This window comes from Pyxicephalus adspersus, chromosome 1 (assembly GCF_032062135.1).
Source record: "Pyxicephalus adspersus chromosome 1, UCB_Pads_2.0, whole genome shotgun sequence".
NCBI classification, from domain to species: domain Eukaryota; kingdom Metazoa; phylum Chordata; class Amphibia; order Anura; family Pyxicephalidae; genus Pyxicephalus; species Pyxicephalus adspersus.
Genome location: NC_092858.1, coordinates 165,137,933 through 165,156,471, shown reverse-complemented (window position 1 = coordinate 165,156,471; position 18,539 = coordinate 165,137,933). Strand labels below are relative to the sequence as shown.

General features: G+C 37.6%; 1 protein-coding gene across 1 annotated transcript in view; it reads right to left on the bottom strand.

The window, feature by feature from the left end:
- Positions 1-954: 954 nt before the first annotated feature.
- SON (SON DNA and RNA binding protein) overlaps positions 955-18,539 on the bottom strand; it is a 56,088-nt gene continuing 38,503 nt past the window's right edge. The window contains exons 8-13 of the mRNA XM_072420178.1: positions 10,849-10,959; positions 8,667-8,783; positions 6,093-6,240; positions 4,619-4,684; positions 3,039-3,154; positions 955-1,999 (exon numbers count right to left, since the gene is read on the bottom strand). Of these exons, the coding sequence (XP_072276279.1) occupies positions 1,835-1,999; positions 3,039-3,154; positions 4,619-4,684; positions 6,093-6,240; positions 8,667-8,783; positions 10,849-10,959 (723 nt within the window). The 3' untranslated portion in view covers positions 955-1,834. The remainder of the gene's footprint in view (positions 2,000-3,038; positions 3,155-4,618; positions 4,685-6,092; positions 6,241-8,666; positions 8,784-10,848; positions 10,960-18,539) is intronic.

The window sequence follows — 18,539 nt, the reverse complement described above, 5'->3', positions numbered from 1 at the left end:
ATAAAAAAAAAAAAAATATATTGTAAAATCTCCATTCCTGTCTGACCTAGATCTATTACCTAGAAGTATTTCTGGTTCCAAAGACTGGATTACCAGAATTACATAGCTTCTTTGGCAGGTGATACAATATAAAGTGTGTGTAAAAAAAATGACTTGTGTCAAAATCTTTAATGTGCATCAAAAACTTTCAGATCATCCATGGATGTGCATACAGATTCTCAATCTAACACTGACTCTCAACGTGCCATCTCTGATGCCTAAGCAGGACACGTAAACATGAGTGGGACTGCGTGTTCTACCCATGTTCACGCATACAGCTTAGGCTCCACCTTATGCTTTTCATCCAACCAGACGTCATCACAGGTGGCAACATCAGCGGTGGAATGTTTAGGTTTTAAAGTTTTATCCATTTTAGAATTGTTTTTAACTCAAGGATTGTAAAAGTTTTGGATGCACATTAAAGATTTTATGGGGATACCGGAGTTCTGTTTTGGAACGGGAACCAACAGGACGGATGGAGACAACAGAATTATATTGTCTCTCTTGAAGTCAAGAAATGGTTTGTTTTTTCAGGTCCACTTTCTTTTAAATAGTAGCACATCTCCAATTGATATTATAATTAGGAAGAATGATTTGTGCAATTTGTACATTGACTGACTGATTAGTGACATTTGGAAGTTAAGTATTACCAAATTGGAACGTATTTTTAGCGCCACTAGTCTGAATAAAATTTTAATACATTTAAATACGTTCGCCCTGTACTCTCTTCCTATGCCTTGTAACTGATTCTTAAGATTTACATCTATTATCACTACTACTGGGCCAGTTTTCTTTCTTCCCAGGAAACAACATATTTTAAGATCTGAGAACACACAGGGACCAGACTTCCAGTATTTGTTGGGTTTTTCGGTGCACAGATATAAAACAACTGCGGAATGAATGAGTCACACAGGATTGTTATTATTAGTACCAGATGTTTATTGAGACTTATTTACAACTTGATGTCGGATTTCAGACCACTGTTCGGGCCAAGATAGATTAGCTCCATCAATGAAGCTACAATATTAATAAAAATTAAAAGAAACACAGGCACAACAAAGAAAACAAGGAAAAACAAAGGCCTTTGTCTGTATGTCAGCATCAGAGATAGACACAGACTAGAGTCTGATCTCTGCTCCAAAATGGGAAGATGAATTCTGCATCAGGCATATGGCCTTTTTAAGGTGACATTCAGCCACTACTGGATGCAGCTACATCAACTAACCCCCCTAACCTCAATTCTAAACCCATTTCTATAAGTGCAACACTGAAGGTTCCTTCTTGAAATAATAATCTTACCTTTTGAGAGAAGGGAGTCATTACCAAAATAAATGTCCAGTACCTAATTTATGTCTTCCATACTCCGGGTCTTAATGCTTGAACTGCTACGTGTTGCATGTCGATACCTGTATCTTCTAAAAAGCATTAAGTAACTGATCCCTGACCACAATGCATTTGGAGTTTGACATCAACTTACCGGAATAATGATGCCAATGACATTACAGACAAAGACTTTTGGTCAATAATACAAACCACGGTACAAAGTAGGATGACCAACAAGAATTTGATAAACCACAAAGCAGCTGGATGCTTACAAACAAGCTGTCATCTACAAAAGCCACAAATTGGATCAGTTCTTGAATATAAAACATTATCATGCATTAATGAAAAAAAACAAACGCTAAGGTCTTAAGTTTTCTGGATTTTCTACCCCAAGTTATCAGAATGCTGCTTATGACAATTTGTCTTCCCACCCTGAAATGGCTCAGTAATCAGGCATGAATGTGTAACGGACCTATGGTGTGCTAGTGGAGGCACTGCAAAAGTTGGTGGTGGAGGTCATGCTTTCCTTTGGTAAAGCCCCCAGTGCTTGAAGGGCCGCAGCAGCAGCTGTGGCTTTGGCAAGTTTCTTGGTAACACTGGGTTGGCTCGGCTGACATGTGACTCCATTGACGGTCACCTACATAGAGGGAAGGATACATGATAGTAAATATCTTGTAAATAAATTGGAAATCATACAGTTAACAAATTGTGTACGCTGTAAACAACAAATTATGACACCTAATATTATCCATAGATGGCTTTTTAGAAATCTTTACATCCTTTTAATTTAGAGCTCACGTTCAAAAAATGGACCTAACATGTTTCCCGTCACCCTGATATAGCAGTGTTTTATACTACACTACATTATTTTGCATGTAATTATCATATTAACGTATGAACATGAAACACTTTTTTATTTATTTATTTTAATTACATACATGTGCATAAGGATGTTTTTTTTGTTTACATTTTTCTATTTGTTTTATTAAATGCTTTTTTTTAACCTTTTTTTTTTTTACTTTTTTATCTGCACTACCATGCACAGGAAGGAGTGATCCAGCAGCTATAAAACTACTAAGATCACTCTAAAAAAAAAAAACCCCAAAGCCTGCTGATAACACCCTCAAACTCAGTTGAAAACTTTCAATGTCACAACACATTGCAGTCCTGGCATTGGCACTTTGCAGGCCTGACAATGCATGTAAAAGCTGCTCGAAAAGACAAGAATTAGGGTAAAAAAGTTTTCCACTTGCACGCTAGGCATTACTGATTTAATTCTTGCTGGGAGCTCAGACATAGAAAAGAAAAGGCTCTTCCTCTTACAAGATGTCTGACTATTCACAGAGGCAGAGCAGAACAAAACAAGATAAGTCAGAAATCGTGGAAAGATCAATTGCAGGTAGACAACAAGCTAACTGGTAAGTAGTATGTTGCCCTCTGCCTTTTTTGGGCACAGCACCAAATTTATATGCTCATTAAGTGTAATTCGTGCTCCATGAAGTAGGAAAACTACACAGAAAGTAGTTTTTGGATGCCCACGACAGAGACTTATGAGACGAAATGCAGAGATTTCACTCTCAGTAACCAATATGCACTGAACATTAAACTCAATCTGTTCTTGCAAATCTGTGCTATATAAATCTGTAAATATGGAAACAGCAATCAGCAATTCTTACCTTGAAAAGGAAGCGTTTGCGATGGTCCGGGCCTGTATCATCGACAAGTGTGAAGTCCGGTGGAGGCCATTTCTTCTTGTTGCAGAGCTCCATTAAAACAGAGATAGGGTGTTTCCCTGAAAAATACAGAGTGCTATGAAACGAAACTGAAATTACAAGTTATGTTTAAAAGTGTCTGTCTGTCTTGGAAGGAGAAGGGGGTGGGGGCAAATTAAAACATAAAAAAAAATTGCAAAATAGTTTATTTGGACCCCTCATCAGTAAAACAACTACACACTGGGCTTTAATCTTATCGCAGAGAAGCACTGCATTAAGACTATTATCTTTGAAATAGGAATTTTTAACTTATTATAATTTCACAGTATAATTATTAGGAGTTGGAGAAGAAATGTTTCTGCAAGCTTCAACTTCAAATCCACAGTCCTGCAGTTAGCTGGGAAAAATGATGGCTATTACGTTGCTAACTTAAGGCTGTGTCTACTTGGTTGTTTTTTTAAAAAGCATGTAAACGTTCCTATTGCGTTCATATGCACTTTTATTAGCGCTTTAAAGTTTGCCTTTAAAATGCTGGAAAACACCTTTGCCGCGTTTTCCTGCGTTTTTAACTAATTTGTTTGCAACATTAAGTGCTCAAAAACGTGGGAAAACGTCTCATTAAAACCAATGTAAGTGTTTACCCGCGTTTTTGGGTGTTTTCTAGCGTTAACCCAGCATTTTAATTTTTTAACGTTGCAGGCAACGTTTAGGACAACTGTCATAAAGGTGCCTCAAGGAAATGTCCTGGTGTAAATTATCCCCAATGCATGGGGATTTCAAACAAGGGTTTTAAAAGCTTCAGGTTAAACGCTGGGGAAAGTCCGTGTAGACTTAAGCTACGTACACACTTCCAATTTTTATCGTTGGTAAACGAACGACGAACGATCCTGCACGATATCTGCGAACGATCGTATGGCACCGATCCTGTACCTACAGATAACGACGCGATCGTTCAAAGATATTGTACACACGATAGATGCGATCGTTTGAACGATACAGGAAGTGACGTGCACCACAAGAAGTGAGCAAACGTTCGTTCACCGCGCATGCTCAGACCATGGACGATCACTGAACGACCGTACACACGATAGATGGTCAACGATCGTCGTCCAATCCGATCCGCCGGTCTGGTCGTTCATTTCCAACGACTACCCTCGTTCGTCGGCGTCGTTAGGTACTTTTTTTACTAACGATTTTTGGCCAATCGTTGGCCAATCGGTCGTTCGTCGTTCATTTCCAACAATAAAAATTGGAAGTGTGTGCGCAGCTTAAGCCTAAAATAGCAGTAATTGTCAGCATTACTATTTGCATTATTATTATATTTAATGACTTTGTTTATAAAGATAAATATTCGACAAAGTAAAAATTAAATAAATAAGAATATATATATATATATATATATATATATATATATATATATATATATATATATAGGCAAAAGGCCACAAGTGTTAAACAAAAATGAAGAATAACAAATCTAAACATTAGATTACAGCCCACGACAACCAAACAAACTTTCATGTAAGTTAAAGTAAAGAACTCACCAGACAGATCCTTCATCACAGGCAGTGTCAGCTTATTGGTGGCCTTCTCCCCATCTGCCACTAATCCTAGAATGAGAAACACTCACTGTCATTATGGGTTTTAGGTAACTGTTCAGTGAACACATATCAATGAAAGGCACAGAAGAGAAAGAAAAGGTGATGTTATAACAAGAAAAGCTACTCACATTTACAAACTCTTTTGCAAGCAAGTCCACAAGTACTTTGTCTATGCACCCACTCTTCACTACAGTAAAACTCTTTATATACCCTCTCCCAAATAATAAGTAATAACTACAAAAAACATTTTGTAACAAAACATAGTTTGGAGCAAACTAAAAAAAAACAGCATAATCAGTACATCACTCCAATACATTCACATTTCACCAGGTTATGTCCATAAAAATGTTCCAGAAAAACATAGGCAAACTAAAAAAGTATACACCTCAACTAATGCAGCCAAAGGCCATTGATACCCTGTCTTTCAAGAAGTGAATTAGCTGAGCGGAACACCCGTCATTGAGAGAGCTATAACGTACAGCCTTAGGTGCTGCATCAATGACAGGTATAGTGTACGAAACAGGCAAATCCAGCAGACAGCCATTGAAATTGTGTAATTGTCAGCTGGTGAAATTGGCTAAACTAATACGCTACACAGGCTGTTGATGTTATAATTGAAGCTTTGGTAGGCAAGGTATGCATGTATGTATGTACGTGATACGAATAGCCGTTATCAATAGGCATAGCATACAATTTAGCCAATCCAGCTGGTGGATGATGCCATAGAAGCCCCTGGGAACTACACAGTAAAAACATTTGGAGTAGGGAGTGCTTATATCAGATGATTGCAAAATGAACAAACAGTGCGGGCAGGAAGTGGTGTCAGCAAACTGTGGGGTGCATCAGCAGAAGAAATGGGGCCCTGATTCTCATTTCTCCTATATGCTGTATATTCTTAGGCTGACAGCCTAATAAAATATTATGTTACTATGTTCTGTGTTTACCAGTTCTGGAAACCTCACTCACTATATTGATAAAAGTTCAGAACCTGGCAACAAAACTGACAAAATCCCCATGGGATGAAACATATCAGGAGAGACCACAGAAATTTAACATCTACACCCGAAAGAAAAGGAGAAAGGGGGGACATGATAAAACCCTTTAAATACATAAGGGGAGTGAATATGGTTCAAGAGGGCATTTTTTTCCTATATAAAGCTAAGATCAAGAACACGGGTTCAGTAGGAATTCAAAACTAACTCCAGAATGTATTATTTTACAGACAGGGTAGTTAACACTTGAAACCAAGTTCCAGAAGAAGTGGTAAGTCAGTCAAGCAGCAACTGAATTTAGAAAAAATATATACACACACTAAAGTATATGATACAAAAAGGTAAAATAAATAAAAAGGAGCCAACTAGTGGATCACCATTTTTTGTGTCGTCACTCATCACTGTGTGTGTGAAATTAGATTTACCTTTACGATCAGTCTTAAAGTCAACAAGAATAGGATCAACATTTCCTTCGTTATTTCTTCCAAGTCCCTCTCCTTCCCTCCAGCCCATCTTTCTCATGAGCAGAGCTCCTCTTCCACCAGAAACTGGTGCTGCCTTTAGAAACTGATCCTAGAAGGCAGACAGATGAGACAGAAAAGGGGCAAACCAAAATGTTACTATAAACAATAAAATAAGGTGGTAAGATACACAATTTCTTGTTTCTGCTTTCCCAAAAAAAGGCTTTCAACCCCCTGAAATAATGACTACACAATTCATATTTATTAGACACCAGCAACATGTTAGAGGACTACATCTCTCCATGCAAAATATGCCCAAAACTAAACCATGGTCTCTTATGACATACTTTAATGAACACTTATGGTTCTCTGACACCAGTCTGCCACACAAGAGAAAAGATACATTTTAGCATATTTCTGAAAATGACAGACATTTGAAAAATGCATATAAGAAAAGTTTAAATAAAGGAGAAAGGTATAAACTTGTGAAATTCTTACCTACCTAATGAATCTTTGGCTGCAGTGTTGTGATAGTAGAGCAGGCAGTGACCGTGGACACAAGGCAGCTACAAGGATATGACCCTGCAACAAGTTTCCATATAGAGCGGTGAAAGTTCACAGGTGACTCTGTGAACTATCCCCGCTCTGGTATCCCCCATGCTTACCCGTGCAAAGAGATGTTTTACCGTCCTGACACCTGAGCAAATTCTAGTCTGTCATCCTGGACTAAAGCAAGAAACATACTTTGGCATAGTAAAGAGAACCCCCCCATCCCCACCTTCCCTCTTGTTAGTGAGTTAACTAGCAGCCCTTTGTCACTTTAACAATACACAATCAGGTTAATCTGCAACTGTGAAACAATAAGCATAAATCAACCACCAAACAGTAAACAGAACATGGCTTGTATGGAGACTGGTCTCTGACCTGCCACGCCCAAAAAGGATGGGGCTGAACCAGATCATGCAGAAGGCACTGTCCACGCTGCATTTCCTTGCTTTATACACCCAGGGTGTTTGTGTTGGTCTTGTTTTACTTACTTACTTGGGTTCCATTCGCCCCTCTCAATTCCAGGACAGTTTCATAAAAGGGCTGAGAGTGACACAGACCCCAGCCATTGTCACACCAGGGTCCGATCCCGCTTTAGAACCTGCTTTGTAATGATAGAATTTTCAGCATCAAGGTCTGTTTCACTGTGCCCACCAGAGCGCAGAAAATATTGCAAAACACAAGTTAGAATAAAGTCGCACTGCTATTCCCAGAAGCTTACAGTGATTTGGGGTTGACGTGATAAGAGTCAGAATTGTGACTAATTTTTCCATTAATGATACAATCATGACGTACTTTACACACCAAAAGGGCCACTTGCATTTGGTAGAGTACTCATACAGCTCATACCCAGAATCTGTAGACATGGGGAATCAGAAGTATAAAGAAAAAATGGAATGAAGAACAGCTCCCTGTGTTTACACTTGCAACAATAAAAGGAAGAAAAGATGTATCTGATACAACAGAACATGATCTTGACCACGGCCCTAAATAAATATATAAGAACAGCAGCAACATCTGGTAGGCAGAGGGGAGAGTCAAAGTGGCGGCAGCAGGATTGGTCCTTTGGCAACTCTGATAGCAGGTGACACGATGCATCCAAACAGATCATTCTTGATGGTCCTTATTCATGTACAATCTCTTTGTGGCTGTTTCTGGGTATGCTCATCTTCTTTCTTGGGTTATGACTTTTCCACTTCCCTACATACCATCAGTTGCTGCTCTATATAATAATCTCATTCAATAAACAGTAACAAAGAGGAATACTTAAAGCAAAGTGCAATAACAAATAACCAATAAATAACCTGGAACTCATCTGTCTACAATTTGGTAATATTTATCTATTTCTGCATATCACTACAGCTCATTGTACTGCAGCAAACACTTTGTTATCAAAGGTTTAAATAGAAAATAAATAAACAATGTAATATCAACAGCAGCTAGGAGATTGAAATGGGCTTTCCATATACATTAATGACAAGAAAATCCCTGGAATTAAATTCTCTACTGACCAAGACAATTTCAGACTCTTATCATGTGAACCACTTCCAAAGTGATAGGAACAGTGAAACAGACCAGTTTTGGGAAAACACAAAAGTTCATCATTTAACTAGAGGGAAAAGGTTAGGTTTAAGGACCAATCATCTCACAAACCACCTCAAAATGAAATAATATGGGGATGGTATCACAGGACCAATTATTTAGAATACATATTCACTTTTAATGCATGAGCTACACACAAACATTCTCACGGATGAGAATATATGTGTTCATTTTAACCAAATGTAATAATTCTACTAGCTGTGTTTAAATACTGTTAAGGTTTCAGTTCGTGGTCGTTTGTGAATAAGAGTTTCTCCAGTGCTAGCTTTGCAAATCTAGTTTATTACAAATGTAATAAAAACAAGCACTGGCATTTAATACGTCATTTTCTAAACACTACATTACCGTGTGTAAAATTTAGGCGAACACCACGGTTTGCCTGCTGCATACCTTTTTAAGCCATGCTTGTGGGCCGCTGTTACTAATTTCATCAGCAGACAGCACTTGGGCTCCTGTGCTGCCTGTAAACTGTCCAGGAAGGGAAGTAGACTGAGCCCATGCATCGATCTGTAATAAGGAAACAAAACATGTAAAACTTTATATACCTAGTTTATAGACAGGGTAAGTGTTAAATGAACCAGATATGAAATCACTGAAGCCAGGATGTCTTCTTCTCAAACTATGTGCTTGGTTACTTATTGGAGTAAGGTTGTCCTAATTCAACAGTTTAGGCAAAACCATTACTTCTATATAGAAGCTTCTGGTACAAAGGTTTTGATTGGGTTAAAGAAAAAAATAGGAACACTGACTTCAGTGCAAATGTGGATAAAATAAACAGACAGAATGTCAATATTATCCAAATCTGGCACAATATAGGTAAATATCATACAATTTTGAGTGCACAACATGTTTTGCAACATACAAAAAGATAAAAAAAACCTAGAGGAGTGTGTGTACAAAAGGATACAATAATACAAAAAAACATCTAAATCACATGGTTTGAAGATAAAAAAAAACATAAAAAAACGGAAAAATGAAACGGAAAAAAAAGAGCATAAAGAAGAGGGGAAGAGAGGTAGGAGAGTAAAGGTGTCCTGTTAACTCCTGTTAAAAACATCAAAGCATTCTTGAAGAAGGCAGATAATAGTCTAACCAAGGTTGCCAGATCGTGAGAAACCTATCGTGGGTATCATTAATAATAGCAGTTCTATATAGAAGCTTCTTTCATGTTTCAGACCTGATCAGTTATTCCCTGAACGCCCTGCCCTGGTGCACCAGGACAAAAAAAAATTGTTAATGTTTTTAACTAAACATGTGAAGTTTAATCTGCACACGAGGCAAAAAGCCTACTACATATAAAGAGGGGCTCATTTTACCTGCCAGTGGATTTGCATCTCTGTTCTTCCACTTCTGAAGGCACTGCAGATAGGCAGGGCAGAAGGCATCATTTTTCACTGCTGTAGTAAAAGCATACATAAACTCAAATTTTTACTTTACATAAAAGGGTAGACAACCCTTTTTATTTAATGTAAAAAATGTGCTTGTTAATGTTTTTCTTAGAGTGCAACACCTTTTTTTTTTTTTTAAATAAAAAGGGGGTGCAGCATGCCCCCTTAATTCTTGATCGCCTAGGTGAAAAAGGCTGAAAAAGGTGAAAAAGCCCAGGAGGCTCTTGGAGCCCTTTCATCAAAGGTAAAAAATTGCCGATCTCACTGCGCATGCGAAAATCTTTTTTTCAATCTCTGTCACCCGATCTCGTCCCTGTGCAGTGTGAGATCAGGTGACGTAGGAAGAAGAACATGAAAGAAGAAAGTGGAAGAAGAGAGAACAAGATGTCGGCATCTGGAGCTCCCTCTGCACTGGGCCAAAGAAACCTCCTGAGGCAAAGACTGATCTGCGGAATCGAAGGCAAGTGTGATTTTATTGTTTTGGGTTTAATACCGCTTTAACCTTACTTACTAGTCTTGACTGGTCAGCAGAAAGAGAAGCAGATATACAAATTACTGGCTCCTTGTGCTTTTTTTTCCTCAGCCAGTCTGAGCTCTGATAGAGATATATATATATATGCATATGCATTAAGGCTTTTTAAGAATTATTAAGAATTTTTTTCCCCTGTTGAAGCAAGTTGCACCAGGGTTTTTTTGCCTTCCTCTGGACCAGCTATGTCCATAGGGTTTTATATCTGGGATATGTTTATTTCCCTAGTGGTTGAACTTGATGGACTTATGTCTTTTTTCAACCTAACCTACCATGTAACTAAATATGAGGTTGATTCCAAGTCAGATTTAGATAACTTCACTGCTTGCATTATAAAAATATTATAAGGATGTGGTGATAAATACAGAGTGCACAATTTAGATCTTTTATATCTGGCTATGGATCAACTTGAAAATATATGCTGTCTTCCTACAGGGCTTTTCATGGTGACTACACTACACAATGTACAGCACCATCCAGCTACTGCACAAGCCAGATCGGATTGGCACCTCACTACTCTGCAGTAATGGCTAGAGGGCAAACTACTGGCACAAAATATTATGTACAGCAAACCATTAGTAGGTCAATCCACAATACCACAAACTAAATTTATTATTCAGGTGTTCAAATAAAACACAATGATTAGTATAATAACCTGCTCTTGTGCACGGTTCAGCATCAGCAGTGCTTCAAGGTCAAATGGATTTCCTGTGAGTCGAGTCTGGGCCATGGCACGTTCATTCATTGCTGCAGTGATATCCACTGGCTAAAATTAAAAAAAAGGAAGGTTAACAAATTGAATTTTATTTTGAAATAGTAATTGTATTATATGATACAATAAGAGAGCTAGTATTAGTTACAAAACAATTACAGAAAAAAAAGAATGAATTGGAAACAACTGTGCTACTTTTTTGCATCACATATAAGTGACAATAATAAACCGTCTTTGTATAGAAATACCAGCCAAGTTATGCTTTTGCTACAAAACTTGGCCTGAGCATCTAGGTCATGAAAAGGATAAGCTGATCTGTAAAAGATTTAAGTAACTAAAGACATATTTACCCTTTTTCTATAGGGAACATTGGAACTCTAAAGTGTTTTAAAATGATCACCAAGGTCAGTTCTTATAAAGTTAAAGCCTTTGTTGCAGAATCCTTCGCTTTAAGGAGACATACTACAGTACTTCCAATACTTTTTTCCTGATTCAGGGAGCTAATTACCAGATACCTCCAAATATATTACATTTTATTTTATTAACATTTATTAATAAATGTTGGTTAGATAGTGACAAACTAAATATTTATCAAACACTTCATCACTGAATGGTCTCACCAGAAATTTACATTGGCAGCTGGAAATTTGGATATCTTGGCGTGTGGGCGTTGGTTACTTTTTGTATTTCTGAATAGAAAGTGGTTTTGGATATAACACAGTGGAAAAGGCACTGTACAACTAAGGCGATTTTGGATGCGCATGATAACCCCCATGGAAATAAGGTGGATCTGCAGTATAACTTTGGGTTTATCTCATATTATTTGTGCCTGCCCTTCCTGCCACCAAGCTGTCCAACTAAGGAAACCTTGGTTTCATGGTTCAATCCTGTTCTCTCCTCCTGAAGAAGTGGACGCATTCCACGAAACGCGTCAAGGATAATGTCAGTTAGTGGCATGCTAAAGAGAGCATGCGTGTTTGTTTTCATGCTGTTGTGTTTTTTATTAAAAGATTTTTAGAATAATTTTTTTTGGTCACATAAAATTAATTATGTATACCAAAATTAACCTATGTATACAAATAATGAATATGGACATTGAGAATTGTTGAATTCATATGCCTTTAAAGTCCCATATATATATCACTTGGAATACTAAGTGTTAATTCACGTGGCATATATTATTAAATTGCATGTAGTAAAATTTTCATAAATTAAATATTAAACGTTTACATTTTCATCTAACTGCAGCAGTATAAGTAAATCCAACAGGTAATTCAACCCTTTGCAAAAAAAAAAAAAAAAAGAAAGAAATTTTGCATGGGGCTATGTGATATGTGGCATCCACCTTTGCAACTGACTAGGCAAACAAAGTATAATTTCACATAAAAATTTCAACCTCTTTAAACTTAGCGTTTCTGGCACAATTAAAGGATATATCCGGACCATATTTAGTACACCTGAGTAAGATACACACACATATTTCCCCACATTAAACACTTTCATGCCAAAAAATGCCATTAGGCCAAAAAAAAAAAAAAAGGTTTCCTAAAGAAGTGAATGGCTGCCGTATCAAATGAATATATTACATGAGATTTCCAGTTTGTCAAATCAATATTTCCAGTTTTTCCAGTTTGTCAAATCAATATTTTCTGTTATAATAAATATTAGTGCACAAAACCACAATATTGTTTACTTTTCTTTTGTTGCGGGTCTTAGGCTGCATACACACGTTCAATAATGGTCATTGGAAAGGGTCTTTAACGATCCTTTTCAACGACAAAAGCCTGAACGAGCGCTGTACATACAGCATTGTTCTGCTCTATGGAGAGGGGAGAACAACGAAACAGCGCACCGCTGCTCTCTCTCCCCTTAACTTGTTTTACAATCGTTTGTTGTTCGTGGACCTGCCAGGACGGATCCATGAACCACGTCGGATGAGCGTTCCACACAAGTCAGATTCTGGTTTGATACTAGACCTGAGACCATTGCACGAGAATCATCTGTTGTGTGTAGCCTTAAACTTGTGTGCATCTGTAAAACAGCAACCACGTAAAAAAAATTTGAAATTTCAATTAAAAAAAATATGAATTCTAATTTTGGGTATGATATCCAATTTGTGTTGCACAATAGGTGTTTTTGGGAGCTGGGAGGTGTTGAGGTTTCCAGGTATGTACGGGGGGTTCTTTTCTAATTTTAATAATTTAACAATTTTTACTTTACTATATTGACATCACAAAGGGACTTTTAAGCCCCTTTATGTAGTACTATTGTGGCATTGTGCAAATGACAGCTGTGTTCAACCCAGTTTGGAAGAAATTGTAGGCGGGTGGTAGACAAACTCTTTAGAAACCACACAAAAACAGCCAGGAGGTTACTTTACAGTGCAGCTGGCTAAAACGGGAGGGGAGAATACTGGACTGGTTCTTTATACGGAGGCATCAGGGGTCCCTTAGACTTCTAGTGTCTTCCTAGCACTTTGTTTTAACATATCAAGTACAGAAAGTAATGTTATTAACATATCATGTACAGAAAGCACATGATCTGTTTACCTGGGCACAGTTTGCTGTGATCTTTAAAATAGAGAGTACTTTTGGTTTCACTGCAGGGAACAGATTGGGCATCAGCTGTCTTTTATTATGCTACAGAATCCTTTTATTTGTTTTAAAGTCCAAAATTAAACCTGGGAGACTCTAATGGACAACTGGCAATTTGGACAGCAACAGATATTCTGTGTACTTCTCAAACAGAACAGTTTTGATTGTATGTAGAACAAGCCAAAAGAGTACATAAAAGATGTTCATTTTTAGACATTGCAGCCAAATGAATGAGGGTTGCAGGTTTTTGCACAACTTTCCTCCCATTGTGGGGCCCTAAAAGATGCAATTCTTTCAAATGAAATGTTTGCTACAAAAAACAGTAGCTGGTAGGTTTACTGTGAATTGTGAATAAATAAAACCCATATTAGAAGATATCTGGAGTTTGCTAAAATTGGTAAAAGCAATCCATTACAACCACATTAGCCATTTAATAGAAGATTCTATACATACAAACTCAGTGGGAACTGAACCGTGTTGATAATTTCCATAACATAAATGTCAAAGACTCACAGAATGTAAAGAAGCTAAGGAGTGTTATTGCATTTAAAACTCTGTAATTGTACATGGTGACAATGACTGCTGCTCATTACATATGTGGGCCTTGTTTCTGGTTTGTGCTTTACTTCTTTTTCACTTAATGCAAATCAATGAGTCAGCTAACCATTTGAAAACAATATAATGTCGGTGTGTTTGATATTTTCATTTAGTCAAAGTCTAAGTTAATGTTCAGTTTAAATCAGGTAACTACATTGCAGTGGCAACAAAAAGGTGTGCGAAATCTTATGACAAAAAATCAGCCTGTAATACAGAATCCTTTGGTGTGCTGTACAGGAAGTATTTTGTATTCTATACTGGTTACATGTACAATTGTAAAAAACAATTTCAATTTCTGTATTTCTGTGTAATGAATTCTAACAATTTTATACATTTAGATATGAATCATCATTGCAGATTAATGAATAATAACAAGACTTCGAAACAGACTGAAAATCATGTTTATTAAATGAATGTCTCCAAAGACAAGGACAGCCTTAGGCTACGTACAGAAGTCCAATGGTTCTTGTCTGATAATCGGCTCAGGGCTGATACCAGATGAGAATCTGGTGTGTGTACAGTTCTTGGCATACGTCGTCCAAAGGACCGTCCTGGCGGATCCACGGACGACGAATGATTGTAATGCAAGTAAAGGGGAAAGAGCACAGCGGGGTGCCACTCCATCGCTCTCCCCTCTCCATAGAGCAGAACGGCCCTGTATTTACAGCACTCCTTCATGCATTGTTTGTTGTTGAAAAGGATCATGGAAGATCCCTTCCAATGACAATTATTGCATGGGTGTACGTAGCCTAAGGGATATCAAATTTTGTATACCAGTCCCCTGTAGATATCTTTCCATTAGCTAGAATGCTCATAGGGTGGATGTGGTTTCTTTACAGAGATTTATTCTTCAGTATATTCTAACAAGGACAAGTAATTTTCATGTAGTAACAATCCAGTAAAAAGCAAAGTATACCTTGATCTTGGAGCAGAGTGGATCAGAACTATCCGTGGCATCACCAATTTTGGAACACAGGATTTAATAAAAAGGAAAAGATTGAAAATCAAAGTGGTTCGGCCAATACACTGAGCATGCTGACAATATCCTTTTTATCAAAGGTTTATTCACATGCAGCTGTTGTAAAGCATGTCAAGCATGGGCAGAGGTTTTATGTTGTTTTTGAAGATCGGTATAATCTGTGCTACGCATTGACATGCTTCAGCTAGAAAAGTTCACAGGATTCTTTGACAAGCATAAAGCAGATGCATAGGTATGAAACCAGCCTAAATGCAGGTTACATTTGATTGGCTTTGCTGCTTATGGGTGACATAAGTCACAATCAATCTCTCTGGTGACTGCAAGTGCAATATACAATACCTAGCAAATATGAAGGCTGCATACTCAGGGTAACGGCCTTACGCTAAATTACAGTTCAAGAACAATCTCCAAGACCTATAAATGGATCTGTTTTACTGTCAAGACAAACAATGTTCATGGTATATCAGAACTGCATACATTAAATGTTCAGATGTATAAAGGTACAAACAGATACATAAATCTGCAATGAGGCAAAATAGCAAGGCTCCTAAAGTTATGGTAAGGCTTTGTTGGCATCCATGCCTTACATATTCAGATGTTTTCCTTAACTCTGTAAATATTTCAGGTTTTAGCCACAGGTTGGTGTGGACAATATTGAAAAGCTTTGTATGCAAAAAGATGCGTTGGTCGCTATCTTGATGTCACATTCCAACTTTATGTACTACAGTTTAACAGCAATGCAACAAATTGTGGTTTAAGATATGTATGCATCTTGATTCTTCATCCAGATCAAATGGACAATCACAAAATATGTTTTTCGGCATCCAATAAGTGGAAAAGATTCAATTAGGTCTTCAATGTAACATTCTCAGTCATGGTCCGTTTTTTATTTTATAAATACCAGAGAAATCATAGAAGGTCTTCACAACTAATCCCAAAAATGGAAGTTGGGGTTATGTAAATGAAAGTCTGATGTAGGTGAGGATGTAAAGGATGCACTTCTCATCCTTCCAGCTGACATTTTTAGCAGCGCTAGGTCCCAGGTACAAATCTCGACCACAACACTATCTGCATGGAGTTTGCAGGCTCGCCCCGTGTTTGCATGGGTTTCATCCCACATTCCAAAAATGCGGTTATGTTAATTTGCTTACCCCAAAATTGCCTTTAGACTGTGTTAAAGTCATACGACTATGGCTGGGACGTCAGATTGTGAGGCCCTTTGATGAAGGACAGTTCGTGAAATGCTAATGGACTTTGTACAGTGCTGCGTAATATGTTGGCGCTATATAAATACTGTGTAATAATAATAATTAATTTTATTGGGATAAAAATCTAAAAAAAAAAAAATATGACAAGGTGTAAAGTAGAACAAACTGAATGGGGCATAATCTATTCTTTTAAAGGTATACCATCGCATACATAAAATCACAATCTTAGATCTATTTATGTAAAGGTACACCACTAAAGACTATGGGAAATTGTACCCTGCTTACCTTAAGTACATACAAGTCCAATATCTTGTTACCAGCAGCTTATGTCCTGCCTTCCCTGCTTCCCCTCACTCCTGATACGAACAAGTCTGAAGACAAACAATCAGATCAGAACCAGGCCTCAAAACCAGACCTCAAGTAAATTAATGTTAGGTTAGAAAAAAAAATACATTTGTATTGGCTAGGCTGGCCAGTAGGGTGTACACAAACTGATTGGCTTATTGAAATTTTAAAAACAATTATTGTCTATCCAAATTTTCTAAAATTAGGTGTTAACAGAAACAACTCTCTAATATGGTTAGTTCCCCTGAGATATGAAAAATAATTGGTTAAATGATAGGAAACAGTAGCCTTTTGCAATCTTTTGTGGGTGAATATGAACAGCTCATTCAGATGTTCTGTCCCTAACTAAAAGACAATGCAGTAACGCTCAACTTTTTTTCAACATGGAGGAACCCCTTAAGATAACTTTAAGGTCTTCAAGAACTCCTACTTTAATGATCATATCCACAATTTACAGTATGTTAGGACAGTGGTCACGAAGATAAAAGCCTCCTCCTACATTGCTGGCCAGTGGGAAGAATGTCACCATTACAGATAGCCAAAAAGATCATTGGTGTCAGTTTAACTGATCTGAGAAGTACAAAAGACTCACTGCTCAAGGAACCCCTAGCAGCCTCTGGAGGAAATTTGGTTGAGAAACATTGTTACAATCTATAGTAGCAAACAACATAGGTGGAATTCAACTCAGCACCTTAAAAATACAGCAAAACCTCCCTGTCCATCCTCTATGTATTGTAGTGACCCTGTTTTGTGTAACTCTTGTTTGGTGACACCATGGCAGGGGCTGAAAATAAGCTATCCTTTGGAGCCCAGAGGTTCTCTGCCAGCCTCTGTGACCAATAAACAGAAACTGAAAAGGTCTCAGTGTGGGAAAGATTGGGATTGATTTTTCCAAGGACAGCACTCTCACCATGTGGCATGGGCTCAAGAAACCTGCTGCTCCTTCTAATGCTGGCTTTGTAAAAAAAAAATATGAGCCTAATTACTTTCAACACAAAAGCGTTCTATATGCAAGTGAGCAAAAAGAAAAGGCTAGGCTGAAGTCCAGCTTCAATGCACTTCACATATTTGCACTTTTAACAATATTCTATTTATATCAGTAGTACTTATGTTTTCCAAAAAAAAAAAAAAAGATAATGTAGATATAGTGTTATTTCAGATCTTAGGCAAGCTAGCTAAGGCTGGAAGAAGGGGTAGTTAGCGCACCTAACCAGGATTTAGTAAATCTGTATTTTGAGTCTATTTGGGATATAAAGTCATGCAGTTAATATACTAGAAGTTCCCAGCTTTGATTGGCTTATAGGTAGTACAAAAAAACTTGCCAATGTTCTTCAGTTTCTATTAAAAATAATGAAAGGTGTGCTTCATTATTAAGGCACATAACTTTTCCACCTAAAAAAGTAAATACATACTGAAAGAATATAAAGGCAAACACTGCTGATCTCTTTTTGAGAAAAAGTATTGCTAGCATGACCATCCAATAGTAGGAAACTTTCAGATGTCACAGACCCAGAACATTGCATTTCTGGAGTTCTGTTCCAGATCTGATTTTTTCCCAAATTTCCAATCTGGATGTTTGTCCCAAGTCAAGCTCAGAACATTGCTGGGGCAGGAAACACACATCTATTATTTGTAGCAGGGGGGGTAAGAATTGTAAAACCCAGTATTTCTTCTAAGACAGGTTCCTTTAAAACTTAAGTTGCCCGTAACAACTTTTCATTCAGGCTTGAAGATACCAGGGCCCTGGAAGCCAAGAGCCTAGAAAGTTTACAGCTAGCATCTAACATTTACTTTGGAACCTCAATCCAATGATGTTATTGGCGGAATTGGTTCCCTGGTTCAGTAAAAGTGCCTGCAGTCCATCTTAACGTTTCTTGGCCCTTTTAACATGGGGGAACTCATTGAAATAAC